This window comes from Dipodomys spectabilis, unplaced genomic scaffold, assembly GCF_019054845.1.
Source record: "Dipodomys spectabilis isolate Male_0828 unplaced genomic scaffold, ASM1905484v1 ptg000009l, whole genome shotgun sequence".
Taxonomy (NCBI): domain Eukaryota; kingdom Metazoa; phylum Chordata; class Mammalia; order Rodentia; family Heteromyidae; genus Dipodomys; species Dipodomys spectabilis.
This window is the reverse complement of record NW_024870686.1, coordinates 15670546-15684866: the sequence shown is the minus strand read 5'-3', so window position 1 is coordinate 15684866 and position 14321 is coordinate 15670546. Positions and strand designations below refer to the sequence as shown.

The window sequence follows — 14321 nt, the reverse complement described above, 5'->3', positions numbered from 1 at the left end:
TGGCTACTAGAGCCACAGCTCCATTTCCAGCTTTTTTTTTCTTTTTCTTTTTTTTTGTCGGTCATGGGGCTTGAACTCTGGGCCTGGGCGCTGTCCCTCAGTTCTTCAGCTCAAGGTGAGTGCTCTACCACTTGAGTCACAGCGCCACTTCCAGTTTTCTGGTGGTTTATTGGAGATAAGAGTCTCATACTTTCCTACCAGGACTGGCTTTGAACTGCAGTTCTCAGATCTCAGCCTCCTGGTAGCTAGGATTACAGGTGTGAAACACCAATGCCCTGCCACTTCTGGCTTTTTGGTAGTTAACTGGAGGCAAGAGTCTCATGGACTATCCTGCTCTGGCCTGGCTTTGAACCACAATGGATCCTTAGCTCCCAGCCTCCTATAGCCAGGAATACCAGTATAAGCCACTAGTGCTTGGTGAGGCTCCTTTATTTATTTTTATTTTTTTGTCGGTCATGGTGCCTGAACTCTGGGCTTGGGCGCTGTCTGCCTCAGCTCTTCAGCTCAAGGCTAGCACTCTACTGCTTGAGCCACAGCACCACTTCTAGCTTTCTCTGCTTATGTGGTGCTGAGGAATTGAACCCAGGGCCTCATGCATGCAAAGCAAGCACTTTACCACTGATATGCTCCAATTCTTGTTGAGACTTTTTCCAAGAAGTAAATTCATAGGAAGAGAAAAGAGGCAGGGTTATGCAGAGTTCTTCATAGCAGGGCTGGTGGTACCTGCTAGGCCTCTTAGAAGACAAGATGGTAGGTACCACAGAGCAAATGATAGGGAAAAAAATCAGTCACAATTATTACAGCAAAGAATTCTATCAAGGTTAAAGAAATATTAGCACTGTGTCTACCAAAATTGTCCCTTCTGTGTTATTGGAGTTCTATAGTTTTGTTATGAATTTATGGTTGACAAATACCCAATTATTTAATGTATCTGTGATTTGATATGCACATACATTGTGAAATGTTTGCCTTCATCAATCTGAAAAACACATCCACCCCCTCACATGGTCTCTAACATAGTAAGTATACATTATTAACCATAGTCACCATGTCATATATTAAAACTCTAGCAAAAGTTCACTTTAATGAGCTAAAGTTTGTAAAGTTTGGACCCACAGCTCATTTCCTCCCTGAGATTAAGGAGAGTTAAATTTGTCTGCTTTGTCTAAATCTTCCAAACTCCTAACTTTTATGAGCATAATCCTTGGATTATTAGAAGAAAGCATGGCTTGAGGTCAGCCCAGGCCAAATGTTAGTGAAACCCCTATCTCAGTGAAGTCAGGTGGGCTAGTGCACATCTCTGAACTCAGCTGTTGGGAGGCTGTAGGTAGGAAGATCATGATCTAAGGCTGTCCCAGGTAAAAATGCAAGATCTTATTAGAATAACAAAAGCACAAGGGCCTCAAAGGGTAGAGCATCTGTCTAGATATGAGGCGGCCCAGAGTTCAAATCATTGTACCACAAGAAAAAAGATAAAGGCCAAGTAATGTCACAGCAGGGCACAATCAAAATGATCAACTCACTCTACATGGATTATACTGTAAATGATATGCTGTAACTAATGGAAGGAAAACAGGAGTGATATGGGAAATGTTCCCTGGCCTTCCTTCAACAGGCAATTTCTACATTTACTCACTTAAATAACACTGTATGCTTTTTGATAATATGAAGAATGAGAAAAACAGCTTAAAGAGTTGTAAGCAGAGCTGGGCACCAGGGGCTCATTCCTATAATCCTAGCTACTCAGGAGGCTGAGATCTATTAGGATCATGGTTCAAAGCCAGTCCAGGCAAGAAAGTCCATGAGACTCCTATCTCTAATTAACCACCAAAAACCCAGAAGTGGTGCTGTGGCTCAAGTGGTAGAGCACTAGCCTTGAGCTGAAGAACTCAGGGACAGCGACGAGGCCTAGAGTTCAAGCCTACTGCAGACAAAAACAAAACAAAAAACAGTTGTAAGCAGTAGCATAGTGCATGGGTCAGTTGTGTTTTCTTAAACAATATATGTGTATCTATACTATTTGTGTGTGTGCATGTGTGCACAGCGTTTAATAAAGAATAATGTTGAAGCATTTCACTAAAGGGAAAATAAGCTTGATTATTTTTTAATCTGTTTATACTTTTTGCTTAGTGAACACAACAATTACTAAACAATTTGTTGAATGGAAGAATGGAATTTGATGATAAGACAACTCATGGAGAATGGCTTTTGAGTTTTATCTATTAAATCATATAAAAGTAGGAAGTGTTCATAAGAGAAAAAAATGCTTCAAAAATACTACTTCTGATACATATATAACTAATAAAAATGATAATCAGTGATACTTTAAAATGGCCAATAAACATTAATAAGTTTCAAAATGCATAAAGGAAAAATTTTCTTACAAGTTTTACTTAGAAAATATTTATTATATCTAGGCACTGGTGGTTTTCCTATAATCCTAGTTACTCAGTAGGCCCAGAGGCTTGTGGTTTGGAGCTAACCTGGGCAAAAAAGTTTGCTCAACTCCATCTCCAAAATAACCAGCAAAAATCGAGACTAAGGAAGCATGTATGGCTCAAGGGGCTGAGCACCATCCTAGAAAACTCAAGGCCCAGAGTTCAGACTCTGGTGCTGACAAAAAAAAGAAGAAAGGAGGAAAGGAAGAAAGAAAAGAAGGGAAGGAAGAAAGACAGGCAAGGAAGGAAGGAAGACAGGCAAGGAAGGAAGGAGGGAAGGAAGGAAGGAAGGAAGGAAGGAAGGAGGGAAGGAAGGAGGGAAGGAACGAGGGAAGGAAGGAAGGAAGGAAGGAAGGAAGGAAGGAAGGAAGGAAGGAAGGAAGGAAGGAAGGAAGGAATATTCATTATAAAAAAAGTTACATGCTGGGATAGAAGTACACTCAAGAGGTGGAAGAGAGGCAGGAGAATCCTGAGTTAAGTCAGACTAAAGGACATGATGAGACTTTCTTATAAAACAACAAAAAGGTTAGCCATATACTGCCACCTAGAGGCATCCTCTGTAAATACAGCTTGTTTTCCATGTAACGGAACAATATGGACATCTGTCCATTCATCTCAAATCATCACTGTAGGAACAAAAATACAGAAGAAAACCAGACAATAAAGCTAAAGTATTTTATTAATAATTTATTGTCAGTAAGAAAGACTGGCTAACGGTAGTTTTCAGTAAAAACCTTTACAAGACCATTGCATCACAAATATACAGACACTATAAAAACTGTGTCATGGTGGTTTTGGTTCTAAACAGTTATGCAGAAGGTCCCCGTTACACTTTCCGATAATGAAAAATGCATATTATCCTAAAATACAGCAACCCACTTAAGACTTGTCCATGTATCAGATCTTCCCCATCCTATGTACAGCTAGAAATAATAACTACATTGAAATGTGTTAATGAAATGTCATACTTCAGTGGAACATATAATGAAACCCTGGTTATATTAAAAAAAAAAAAAAAAGAGTGCTAGGTAATGACACTAACACCATCAAAGTTCAGCCAAAAACAAATACACAAAGTAGCTTGAAAAATCTAGTTAAAACTGAAAAAAAAAAATCATATCTGTACATAAAATTTACAAACAGGAGAGACAGGAGAATTAATCAAATCTACATAAATACATGAATCATGCTAAGGTGGTGACAGGACTGATTTTTCTTCTCACTATTTTAACACAGACAAACGTAAATACAAAAAGATGCTCAGAAATGGCACAGCCAACGAAGATCTTGTCCCATTACAGTAGGTCTGGGGGCTGGAAATGGCTAAGGTGTCAAGAGGTGCAGGATTCAGTGCAGCCATGCCCATGGGAACTCACTGAAAAAAATAAAGAAAAAGAAAGAAAGCGCTCAAGCACTGCTACAGAGAACAATGCAGGTCAGCGAGACCATCTCTAGGTTTGTTAAAGTCCAGGCACTTTGGGGGGAGTCTGAGCATCAGACTTGAGTATGCTGTTGGGAATCCAGTGGAGGAATGGTCACCTCTTCAAAGTGACTGTCGTCTCCGCTCTCATAGTCACTCATCATGACCTCAGACTCCACTTCACAGCACGCTGACACATCGGAGCAGGAAGCCGTGGATGCGTACACAGACATGGGCATGTTTTCTATAGCGGGGGCTTCAAAGTTTCTCTGATACCCTGGCGGGTAAGCAGGGGCAAGGGATTCTCTACAAGTACTATTCTCACTGGTGGCTTTTTTTTGCGGTTCAGACATATCGACGGGATAGAAATTGGGCAGGTACTGATTCAAGTTGAACCTCTGCCGATTTCTGGATGAAGAACCCAAGCTACCTGCAGCAGGCATGTCTCTGGGTGGGTGTATGGATTCAAACTGATCGCTGAATTCTGGGGGCAATGGTGGCAGTTCATCGGGGGCAGGGAAGTCTTCTGGTGGTGGGGGGAAGTCGCTTTCAATGTCGTAGCCTCCGGGGTAATAGTCGGTGTCGATGGTGTTTGGATCTGCTGAGTAGAGAGGTGTGTGCTCGTCGATCACCTCGTAATTGGGGAACTCCTGTATGTCTGGCAGGGGAACAGCTGGCATCCAATCTGATGTATCCCAGTGGTACCCTTGGTAGAAGAGGAAAGACATTTCAATGTATTTCTCCTAAGCTTTTTGCATCTCGGGGGGAAAAAAAACAACTCCATGTATTAAAGACAAAAAGATGCCACAGTATTTATGCATTCATTCAAAGCTCATCACTTGGGAAACCCTTCATCTTCACCTGGAAGACAAGAGCCCCACCCTGGTGCAGCTTTGAAGCTCGGGATGAACAGGGATTTGTACACACGGTGCACTTGCAGTTTTAGTATACACTTAACATTCAGGACATGAAGAGACTTGTGAGAGAAGCAGGTTGTAGGCTTTAAAACACATGCAGTTTTCTGTACATAGGACTAGTCACCCTCAAGGTTCCCTCAGTGATTAAGAACTCATCACTCTACACGAAGGAAGGCATTAGTACCATCTTAGCACATCCGTTGTGTCTTTTCAGAAAGGAAGAATCTCTACTGAGTAAGATTATCAGACGCCAATCTCTACTACTTGTCATTAAATGATACGAATTAAGGCAAACTTTAAAGTCATAAAAGCAACCATTAACGTGTTCAAATTTAGAAAAGGCGCATCCTTTGTAAGAATGTGGTACATGTGATATAAAAGATGTACTGTTTTTCATTAATAAAACAATGCATGATCTTACTACGGCTACATATCAAACCATACCTCCAAATACTCTTGAACAAGTGATGAAGAGTAATATAAGAACCAAGGACCATTCTGGACTATATGAACTGCTGTGATTTAAAAAAAATAATACAACTCCCTAGTTAGGGATAGCCATTGCTTTTCTTTTTTATGTCTTCCTTCTTAGAAATCCTCTGGCATCTAGGAAAAGGTTAGCAGTGCATGCTTAGCATGCAGGGCTCAACAGTCAGGGACTTAGTTTCTGCTTCAAACACCAAGCAACCAAGTGAAGCAAGTCAGCACTGGGTCAGATCTTCACGAAGGACTTAGTGATTATCAATGAGCAACTGGCATGCATAAATCACCTCTTGATTTGCTGAGGTCAGGAGCAGCCAAAGATTCTTTTGGTGGCAGAGTAGAAAGAAAAGAAAACATCGGTAATTAAAATGGACAGGCGGCTAAAAAGCAATAAAGATAAGTACACAGTTCCATGTAAGCTGTTTGTCAAGACCCAGTCAGCCATGTACTTCTGTATGTACCCCATTATCTATACACATTCCACATGGCTGAGAAACTCACGAAGCACAAAGAAAACAGGATACGGAAAGAGGAAATAAAAAGCGATGATGATGAACTGGACACTCTGCTAGGAAATTCAAGTGCTATTGCTGTCACCGACAGTCTAAGTCTAGAAATGAACAAGTTTCTTAGGAATAATGAAAATAAACTCTCCAGGCTCTCATGGAACATAAACGAATCAGTCATTTCTGCAAAAATCTAAATACATCTCAAGCTACCGATAGCACATTATAATCTCAAAGGTATATTAAGTTCAGAGGAATTTCTGAACAAATTTTGTGTGAATTTAGGTAGGTAAAGCTGAAAACCTCTTCCAACCTATCCTCTGTGAAAATGATTTTTTGTTTGTTTGTTTAGGTCGTTCGTAGGGCTTGAACTCTGGACTTGGGTGCTGTCTCTGTGCTCTTCAGCTCAAAGCGAGTGCTCTACTGCTTGAGCCACAGCGCCACTTCCGGTTTTCTAGTGGTTTATTGGAGATAAGAGTCTCACAGAGTTTCCTGTCTGGGCTGGCTTTGAACTGCGATTCTCAGATCTCAGCCTCCTGAGTAGCTAGGATTACAGGCGTGAGCCACCGGATTGTGAAAATGATTTTATATTTGTACAGTTCACTGCTACCCTCAGAGAAATTATAATTAGCATCACTTATTCTTCAGTCTTCTTTCCACAAATCTGTCATTGCAGTTGCTCTTTCTGGGCTTTTGTTTATATACAGAAGCTGGCATCACATCAAAGGAAGTGGTGTTAAGGCTCAGCATCATGAGACACTTACCCTGGGCTAACTTTCCACTCTCTTTGAAACAAGGGTAACAATCCCTGAGATGATGAGGAGGACTAGGTATTGCTTATTTAGGGAACAATAACAACAAAAAGAAACAAATAAAAAAGCCAATCAGATCTCTTTAGTAACTGGGCAGCTTGTCCCTGCCTCTTCTAGTCAAATTCAGCAGGAAATTCCCCGCCCCCCTCCCAGCCCCACCTACATCTGGACAACATTCACATCCTTACAGAAAGGAACCCTGGAGCATTATGGTGATAATGCTGGTATACTCTTGATGGCCTCTTCAAATTTGCCAGCTGTGATCTTTAGAGGAGGAACATCACAATCAATCCGGAACTTGCTAAAACGAATTCTCAATACCCATCCCAGACCAGCTTCATCAGAGACTTGGCACAGGGAACAAGTCAATCAGCTCTAGCAAGTCCTCTAGGTTCTCTGATTTACACTAGCCTGTAAAGTACTATCTTATGCCATCCACCTGTGATTACTCCAGTTTCAGTGCACCAGTGAAGGGCTGGTTTGATTTGTGCACCAATGAAGGGCTGGTTTGATTTGAAATAAATTAAAGGAAGTGGTCAATGCCCCTTCTTTTAGTCCTAAGCAGAGAAAGCTTCACAGCAAACGATTTGCACTAAATTTCACCTTGAAAACCTACCTTCTATATTCTTTGATCATACTCAGGAAAAAGGGGAACCAAAAATCCACAGTCAGTTTTAAGTAGTTATAAAAGCTTTTGGTATTAGTTTTAATTATGTTCATATAAAGAGACTTCTATTGTAATTCTTAAGAAGTTAAAACTACTCCAGAAGTCTTAGCATTGTGTTACAGGAAGATAAGTTCTTGAGATCCTATAATTTATTTCTGATATCACTATTGATGAATAGAAAGTAACAAAAGACATAATAACATACATAGACATAATTTTGCAAAACATCTGTGTTATGAATATACACATCTTCAAAATTACAGCTCAAAAATACCGGACCTCCCCAAGTCACAATCCATTTTAGAACATTATAACAGGTAAAACAAAACAAAACAAAACAAACAAAACATCAACTCCACAGTACTCCAGTGACCCAGTCATCATAAAACACGAACACAAAGCAAAACATTCATGACTATACCTTCATTATTCACCGTGTCAACTACAGCATTGACAAGGTGTATTACAGTCACTATGGAAGCTTGTAAAAAGGGACAAAAGGAGTGAATTAGGAAAATCCTTATTTAGAATACAATGCACAAAAGAAAATTCTTCACATTATGCAAATTTCCCCTATAATTTAAAAATGTGACATGAATGCCTTATAATCATATTACTGTGACTGACTTGAACTGCTAGCTATGTTACTTAGAGACTTTTTCTAATCAAACTATGTATTAACAATGGAGCAGGGAAGGTGGATCAGTGGTAGAGTGCTTGCCTTGCATGTATGAGGCCTTGGGTTCGATTCCTCAGTACCACATAAGTAGAAAAAGATGGAAGTGGCACTGTGGCTCAAGTGGTAGAGCACTAGCCTTGAACTGAAGAGCTGAGGGACAGTGCCCAGGCCCAGAGTTCAGACCACACGACCAACAAAATAAATAAAAAATAAAAATGTTAACAATTATTAAGGATCATGTTGGAGCAAAACAAGTCTTAGGTCAACACATCATGTGCAGAAGACATCACATTTAAAGAGCTTGTATACTACCCCAGAGGAAGGAAATTTAAGGAAATATATTTGCCTGTAAGAACAAACATGGTTTTGTCCATTGGTTCCAACCCCAAATTTGTCATTTTGTACATGCACTAAACAGATGGTAAGCTAACACACCAGCAATCTATCTGGTTGCTTCCTGTGTAAACGCTGTTTTTATTTGCATATTATTTAAAAAGTGTGTCACGATAAGTGTGTATGCATTTGATGGGTAGAAGGAAGGCCCTCGTTGTCTACATTCTAATTTCATCGTCACCATGGGAACCTCTGAATCTGTTAGCACTCAGGGCATAAAGGATACTGATATAATTAGACCTCAGGATGGGGGAGATGGAAAGATTTTCCTGCATTATCTAGGTGGGCTGAATGAGTTGATAAGACAACCATCCCTTCCATCTGTGTGTGGGGCCTGGAGTGATGACTGCGGGTAAATGGTCAATGACATGCAATGTTCTTTGCTGCCCCTGAAAGAGGATAAAGCCATGAGCAAAAGAACGTGGGTGACTAGTGCACATTGGGAAAAGTAAGGAACAGATTCTTCCCTTACTTCCCAGAAAGGACTGCTGTTTGCTGCCACTTTGTCTTTAGTCTAGTGAGATGCTCGGTCCATTTCCAATCTAAGGTGAACCTGAGAACTGTTTGTACTATTTTAAGTCCCTAATTCTGTGGTAAAGTTTTCATAAAGGTTAGAAAACAAATAATAAAATATGAACTGCAGAATTTAATTTTATGACTGATACTGATAAAAATGTGATCCTAACTAAAATGTAAATACCTCCTCACATATGTCTTTTCTCCACACTTTTAAAACTGGCAATTCATTTTCTTTTTTTTTTTTTTCTGGCCGTGGGTTTTGAATGCTGGGCCTGGGCGCTGTCCCTCAGCTCTTCAGCTTAAGCCTAGTGCTCTACCCACTTGAGCCACAGCACCACTTCTGGTTTTCTGAGTGGTTTATTGGAGATAAGAGTCTTACAGTCTTTCCTGTCCAGCCTGGCTTTGAACCACAATACTCAAATCTCAGCCTCCTGAGTAGTTAGGATAACAGGCATGAGCCACCGGTGCCTGGCTGGCAACTCATTTTCATAACTAATGACCACAACTGAAGAGCACTTAAGAGTAATAAGGTATCAATACAAAGAACTAGAAAAAAGAAAAATAATGAAAAATTATTTATCCTTCCTTCCTTTCCTATTTTCTTCCCTTCTTCTTACGCTCTCCCTTTCACTTTCTCATTTTGTATAGTTACTGTACCTTAGCTTTTTTGTTCAAGCCTGATGCTCTGCCATTTGAGCCATACCTCTCTTTCTGTGAAAATGTGTTTATGAAGAACACTTAAAAGCCAAGGTATAAAGTACATAAATTAGCAATATGGACGTTTTAGAATTGAAACCAATGGAAGAAACAATCCTACTTTGTTACTGTTGGTTTAACAAGCAAAAATACATCCATTTATTCCATCACAAATGTAATATCATAAGTAACACTCTTGAAATTAGAAATGAATGGGATATACTTTGGCCATCTTTAATTTAGTAAGGGCTCTGTAATATTTTCTAAACTAGGTGACTTATGGACTACAGAGATGTAATCTATTATGAACTATCTTATCCTAAGTGCTGGATGACATTACTATGGATCAGTGGATTATTTCTTTCCATCAAGAATATATAAACACATTAAATTTTTACCCAAGATGAAAAACTATAATGAAGCGTACAAATTCGAAGATTCAAAAAGTTTTACTACAGATGGCCTTCACTGTATTACTGAACAATATCGATAATTTTCTGTACTGGTATATATTCATAAGGCGAGCTGCTTATCAGCACAATTTACCCTAGGGAAATTGGAAGACGCTAACTGGTACCATCAATCCCCTTGCCAAACTTTCTTCATTAAAAATATAATCAAACTTACTAGCAATCTCTTAAACTGCGCTCTCAGTCAGTACGCTCTGATCCAAATGGGAGCTGGGGCCGCAGTGGGATTGAGGGAAGAGACAAATAAAACCTTGTAATACCAAAGGTGTGACGGAAATGGAACATTTCAGATCATTACAGCTCTTTTGTGTGTGTGTATTTGTGTGTGTTGCGCAGACAGAAAAGCTGTTACAAGAGTTTTTGGAAAACCTACAAAATTTCTATAACATTTACTATGCTGCAAAAGAAAAAGCAACACCAGATTAGGCAATCAAATAAAAAAACCTTCCAATTAATTACATATTCTTTCCTATTACTGACACATTGCAACAGTTAAAATAGCTATTCCTTAAAAAAAATTTTTTTTCAGTGTTAAGTATTGAATCTTCTGCATGGTAGCGCTTAGGATATATTTAAGGTATTTTCCCCAGCTGATGTTCATGCAAATATTTACAAGGCATGGTCAAAAAGTGTGGGATGTGGAACCCTCTGAAGATAACTATTACATGTGTGTATTACATACGGCAACATGAAAAGCACCACAAACAGCAGACAGCTACTGCCCGGGACATACTGACACTCACCGTTGTCATCACAGGACTCAGACTGGAAGGAGCTCAGGGACTGCACTTCAGAAAGGCTCTCCCGGGCACTGTATGGCTGGGAAGGCTTTTCCTCTAATGGCTTCTTTGAAAGACAAGGATCGAGATCCACCACTTTAGCTAAAAAGAAGAGTTGAAAAACATTGGGTTCCAAGTGGGTCGAGGGCTCTGGTTTCCTGCCTGAGACTTGATAAACTTAAAAGAAAACAAAAAAATGACAACAACAACCATCACCAAATAAAACATCTTAAAACAACAGCAAAACAAACCCAAAAAACTAAAAGGCCTACAAATATTCTTGGATATTCACAGAATAGAATTTCGCCATCAACTGGCCTGTGGATACCATCAGATAATAAAGGCTACTGAAATTTTTTGTCTGAAAATAGCACATATAACAGTTTCCTCTAAAACATTAAATAAATGCCAAGTCACTGATATGATCACTGCTACTTCCTCCAGCTATATTTCTTAATAATTCTAGCACGGAAATGCTCCCAAATCACTGTTGAACACCTGTATCCATTATAAAAATGAAATGGATCTTTCCAGAATATTAATTGGAACATGACCAGATCCAAATTCTACATTAAAATGCCCAACAACCACTCCTGATATACAAGTTTCCAACTCATAAGCTTTTCAGATTCGGAACATTAGTTATCTGCATCCAATGACGCTGTTTTTCGCTTGAACCATCAATGGCATGCAGAACACTGCAATGTCCCTGTCTATCTCAGTAACATTCAAGTGAGGGCAGGGTGGCTCTTACTGTCATAGTCGAAGTCCCAATTTGGCTTCTGAATGGAGTCACTGTCAGAAGGAGAGTTGGAAGGAGGTGGGGGAGGCAGGTTGGGGGCCACGCTGCAGACAGCCACTGTTTTTCGGTGTCCATGCATAGACTCGGGGTTAAAAGTACTGAATTCTGGATGCTCTGGGATGGCAGATCCTTCAAAGGAGTTCCGGTCAAGATTGTTCCTGGAGTCACTTGGAATGCTTGGAGTGTAGGAAATGGGACGGACAGGCACCTGGGGCGGTATGTCCGAGTAAATGTTCTTATTGAGCTTCGAATCGAAATAAGGTCTTTGCAAGAAAGCTGTAGTTTGTCCCAAGTGTTTGTCTTCCGGTTCAGCTTGGTGCTTCTTCTTCCGACTAATCATCTTGCGGCAGAGGACAAACACCACCACCAGTAAAAATATCCCTGCTATGAACACCACGATTCCTATTCCTTCGGCCAACCCAATATTCCATGGGGTGGACACATACTGATTGGGTGCAGCATCTTCGCAGTGTTTCCCTCTGTACTCATGGCTGCAGTTACAGTGATAGGAGCCATGCGTGTTCTCACAGAGTGCCCCGTTACGGCAAGGGTTTCCAACACACTCGTCAATGTCACTTTGACACCTGCCAAAATGGCCAAGAATGAGGGAAAAAACTTCACAATGTATGTCAGACAATGCCAGACCTATTATTCTCTAGAGCTTAGAGATTCTACTAAAACCCCTCCTTTATAAAGCAGGCCAAACCAAACCAAACCAAATTTGAAGACACCTGAAAACTTATCAGCAAAAATAACTGGGACAGTCAGTGCTGGAGGTTCATGCCTATGATCCTAAGGTACTGAGAAAGCTGAGAGTTTAGTCACTCTGGGCAAAAAAAAATCTGTGAGATTCTTAACCTCCAATTAACCAGCAAAAAGACTAGAAATGGAAGTGTTTGGCTCAGGTGGTAGAGTGCCAGCTTAGAGCAAAAAATAGCCAAGCCAGAGTGTGAGTCTGTAAGTTCAAATTCCAGTGATGGCCTAAAAAAAAAAATCACTGTGAAATAAACAAAAACAAAAAACCAAACAACCCCCCAAAAAAAACTTTTGTGGACTAATTAGTCACTTTGTTATATGCTCTGAATGTTTGGAAAACAAACATATCAATTATTTAATTACCATTGTTCTAGGATTCAACAGAGTTCGCTATTAACCCCACAGCCTAAACATCAGTTTGTTTCTAGTTGTTTCAGAAAAGTTTATCATTGAAATATTTGTCCTTTGATAAATCCGTGCTGTAACTCTTCTGACAGAGTGCATTAAATCTGTAAGAATATGCTTCTGATTGGGAATGGTACTTCCTATAAAACATATGAATGGTTGAAAAACTCTTTTCCAATTTAAAATGGTATATCCCCTGTTGAAAACTTTCAGAGGTATATCACGCTTACAAAGCAGATCACAAGTCCTTTCTGCTTTCCCCAACAGGGGCATACAACATACTGTGACATCTCTCTGTCTCTCCTTCCTCCTTCAATCAACTGGATCTACTTAACATCCACAGAGCCATCACTCATCCTGCACAGTTCTGACCATGAATACAATTTTGTCAAATGTATGACATTATTCATTTGTTAGCATTAGGGAAGTCAACTTTGTAAACTCAGGCTATGTAATGAATGGCATGATGCAGGATTATAATCCCACATGCAAAACTACAAGAGATACCCTTCAACTTTGTACAGCCTCAAGGAGGCTGATAGTGAAGGCTTATCAAAATCACAACAGAGAATTTGAAACTAAAAACTGTCATCCATTGTATTCAAGATATAAGAATCACTTCTATGCCTCATTTCTGTTAAACGGAAAATTGTAATCACCTTTTAGGATTGAGATAAGAATTAAAAAAGATGAGAGATTTAGAAAGGTTTCTTAGGTGTTATGTAGTTAGAGCATATTAAAAAAATAATTATCATTATTTTCAAAGTTGGTCTGGCACAATTTCACACTCACTGTGTTAGAAAACAATAAACTCACATATTGTTCAAGTGTTTTCTGCCTACCACAAAACCATGCATTCTTTTTCTATAAGTAATCCCTCTAAAGTAATATAGTAGGGATTTTCAGACATAATAATATTAATCTGCTTGATATTTTCTTTTATCTTAAAGAGGTGAAACACAAGTGATAAAAATGCCAATGAGAATTACTAAATTCGAAAGCAACGTTGTCTGAATTAATGAAGTACTGCTGTGTCAGCTAATGAATATACTATTAAGGAAAGAGGCAAATATAAATCCTGAAAGAAAACATTTACCTTTCTCCCCTAAATCCTGAATCGCACTGGCAAACAGCACCATCCAAACTGTCAAAACATGTTCCGCCATTTTTACAAGGCTCATCCTTGCAATAGGGACTCAGTTGGCACCTGGTAATAAGGAGAAACATGCATGAACTAAGTGAAGAACACAGATGCTTTACAAGCATGTTTAAAAAATTCAAACAAGCCTTCAGTGGCTCAAGGCTTTACTCCTGGCTGAAAGAACTCTTTTAAGAAAGCTTAGGCTGATCAAATTTTAGGCCAGCTTGGGAAAAGAAAAAAAAAAACAAAAAAACTTTCAAGACCCCCAACTCAACCACTATGAGGTGCAGTGCAGCATGTCTGTCATCCCAGATATGTGGAAGGTGAGATTGAGAGGATTACGGTTACAGGCTACTCAGACACAAAAGTCCACAGGGCTCCCTCAACTGAAGAAGCTGAGAGTGGTAGAAGCATAAAGTTAAAAGTAGGAGGATAGCA

The 14321-nt window shown here is 39.6% G+C and overlaps 1 protein-coding gene across 1 annotated transcript in view; it reads right to left on the bottom strand.

Moving 5' to 3' along the window:
• Positions 1-3098: 3098 nt before the first annotated feature.
• The window catches only part of Fat1 (FAT atypical cadherin 1), a 115109-nt gene continuing 103886 nt past the window's right edge, over positions 3099-14321 (bottom strand). The window contains exons 24-27 of the mRNA XM_042700024.1: positions 13839-13949; positions 11534-12165; positions 10744-10881; positions 3099-4564 (exon numbers count right to left, since the gene is read on the bottom strand). Coding sequence (XP_042555958.1) covers positions 3933-4564; positions 10744-10881; positions 11534-12165; positions 13839-13949 — 1513 coding nt within the window. The 3' untranslated portion in view covers positions 3099-3932. The remainder of the gene's footprint in view (positions 4565-10743; positions 10882-11533; positions 12166-13838; positions 13950-14321) is intronic.